The 1,910-nt window shown below is 59.1% G+C and overlaps 1 protein-coding gene across 1 annotated transcript; it reads left to right on the plus strand.

Annotated features, from left to right (window-relative positions):
• Window positions 1-3: 3 nt before the first annotated feature.
• On the plus strand, window positions 4-1,626 carry BRINP2 (bone morphogenetic protein/retinoic acid inducible neural-specific 2; the record flags this gene model as incomplete). Its single annotated transcript, XM_009864235.1, has 2 exons — window positions 4-127; window positions 471-1,626. Coding segments are annotated over 2 exons (1,241 nt in total), but the record flags the coding sequence as incomplete, so codon positions are not given.
• Between the last annotated feature and the right edge of the window lie 284 nt (window positions 1,627-1,910).

Here is a 1,910-nt window from a genome sequence, read left to right on the forward strand (position 1 = left end):
ATGGGTACCAGCGGCTGGGGACCAGCCTGAAGCTGCTTCCCAGGAAAACCCATCGCCTCATCCGGCGGCTCTTCAACCTCAGCAAACGCTGCCACCGGCAACCTCGCTTCACACTGCCGAAGGAGAGGTAGGGTGCCACCACATCCCCATCCCACAGCAGAGACATGGCTCAGAGGCCCTAGGAAGGCTCAAAACCCACAGCCCACCTCCCTGTGGCTGGGACTGGAGGAGCTCCCGCCTTGCTGGAGGGGTGTCTGGGGGTGAGCAGGCAGCAGAGGCTGCTGTGCCACCCTGAGATGGGGCCCAGAGAGGTTGGGTAAAAAAAAAATGGGACTCATTTCATGGGGGGGCCGCCAGCGGTGCCAAAAAATGAACACAAGGTGGGCAGCTCTCCCATCCCTAGGGAAAGCTGGTCACACTCCAAAAGATGCCATGTAAGCATCTCTCTTCCCATGTCTCCTCTCCACCAGGTCCCTCCCTTACTGGTGGAACCGCGCGCAGTCGCTCCTGTACTGCAGCGAGACCACCATGCCTGGGACCTTCCTGGAAGAAAGCCACAGCTGCACATGTCCCCCCGACCAGCCCTCCTGCCAAGGGCCCGTACCGTGTGCCTTGGGCGAGGGACCAGCCTGCGCCAGCTGTGCCGAGGACAACAGCACTCGCTGCGGGACCTGCAACCACGGCTACGTGCTCACCCAGGGCTTCTGCCGTCCTGAGGTGGCCGACTCGCTGGAGCACTACCTGGGTCTGGAGACAGACCTGCAGGACTTGGAGCTCAAGTACCTCCTGCAGAAACGGGACAGCCGCATCGAAGTGCACTCCATCTTCATCAGCAACGACATGCGCCTGGGGAGCTGGTTCGATCCCTCCTGGAGGAAACGCATGCTCTTGACCCTGAAGAGCAACAAGTACAAGCCTGGGCTGGTTCACGTGATGTTGGCCCTCTCCCTGCAGATCTGCCTCACCAAGAACAGCACGCTGGAGCCCGTCATGGCCATCTACGTCAACCCCTTCGGGGGAAGCCACTCAGAGAGCTGGTTCATGCCCGTCAATGAGGGCAGCTTCCCTGACTGGGAAAGGACTAACATAGATGCTTCTGCCCAATGCCAAAACTGGACGCTCACCTTGGGCAACAAATGGAAGACCTTCTTTGAAACGGTCCACGTCTACTTGCGGAGCCGTATCAAGTCTCTGGACGACAGCTCCAATGAGACGATCTACTATGAACCCTTGGAGATGGCAGATCCTTCCAAGAACCTGGGGTACATGAAAATCAACAGCTTACAAGTCTTTGGCTACAGCCTACCCTTTGAACCGGACGCTATTCGTGATCTGATCCTTCAGCTGGACTACCCATACACCCAGGGCTCCCAGGACTCGGCCATGCTCCAGCTGTTGGAGATCAGGGACCGGGTGAACAGGTTGTCACCCCCTGGCAAAACCCGCCTCGACCTCTTCACTTGCTTGCCCCGCCACAGGCTCAAGTTGGCCAACAACGAGGTGGCGAGAATCCAGTCCTCCCTGAGGGCCTTCAACTCCAAGCTGCCCAACGCGCTAGAGCAGGAGACAGGCAAGCTGTGCAGCTAACGGCCGGGGCTGCTTGGAGCAAGGGGGCTCAGAGAAAGGACTCCCTGGGGCAGGGGAAACAAAAACAACAAACAGCCACCCTAAGAAACTAAATCAAGGCCTTACCTTAGTGCCAACCACGTGCTTCCATGGTACATCCAGCGACCGGCCAAAGAGACACAGGGCTTGAGCGGATGGAGGACATCAGGGGTGGCTCACGGTGAGGACTGGCTCCAAGCGTGGGGATGATGCTGGCACAGCCATCCTGACGTGCTGATCGCTGGGGGAGTGTGGCTCAGCCAGAGGCAGCTGCTGGTCATGCTGGAGCAGATGCCCAACCCGCC

This window comes from Apaloderma vittatum, unplaced genomic scaffold, assembly GCF_000703405.1.
Source record: "Apaloderma vittatum isolate BGI_N311 unplaced genomic scaffold, ASM70340v1 scaffold28372, whole genome shotgun sequence".
Taxonomy (NCBI): domain Eukaryota; kingdom Metazoa; phylum Chordata; class Aves; order Trogoniformes; family Trogonidae; genus Apaloderma; species Apaloderma vittatum.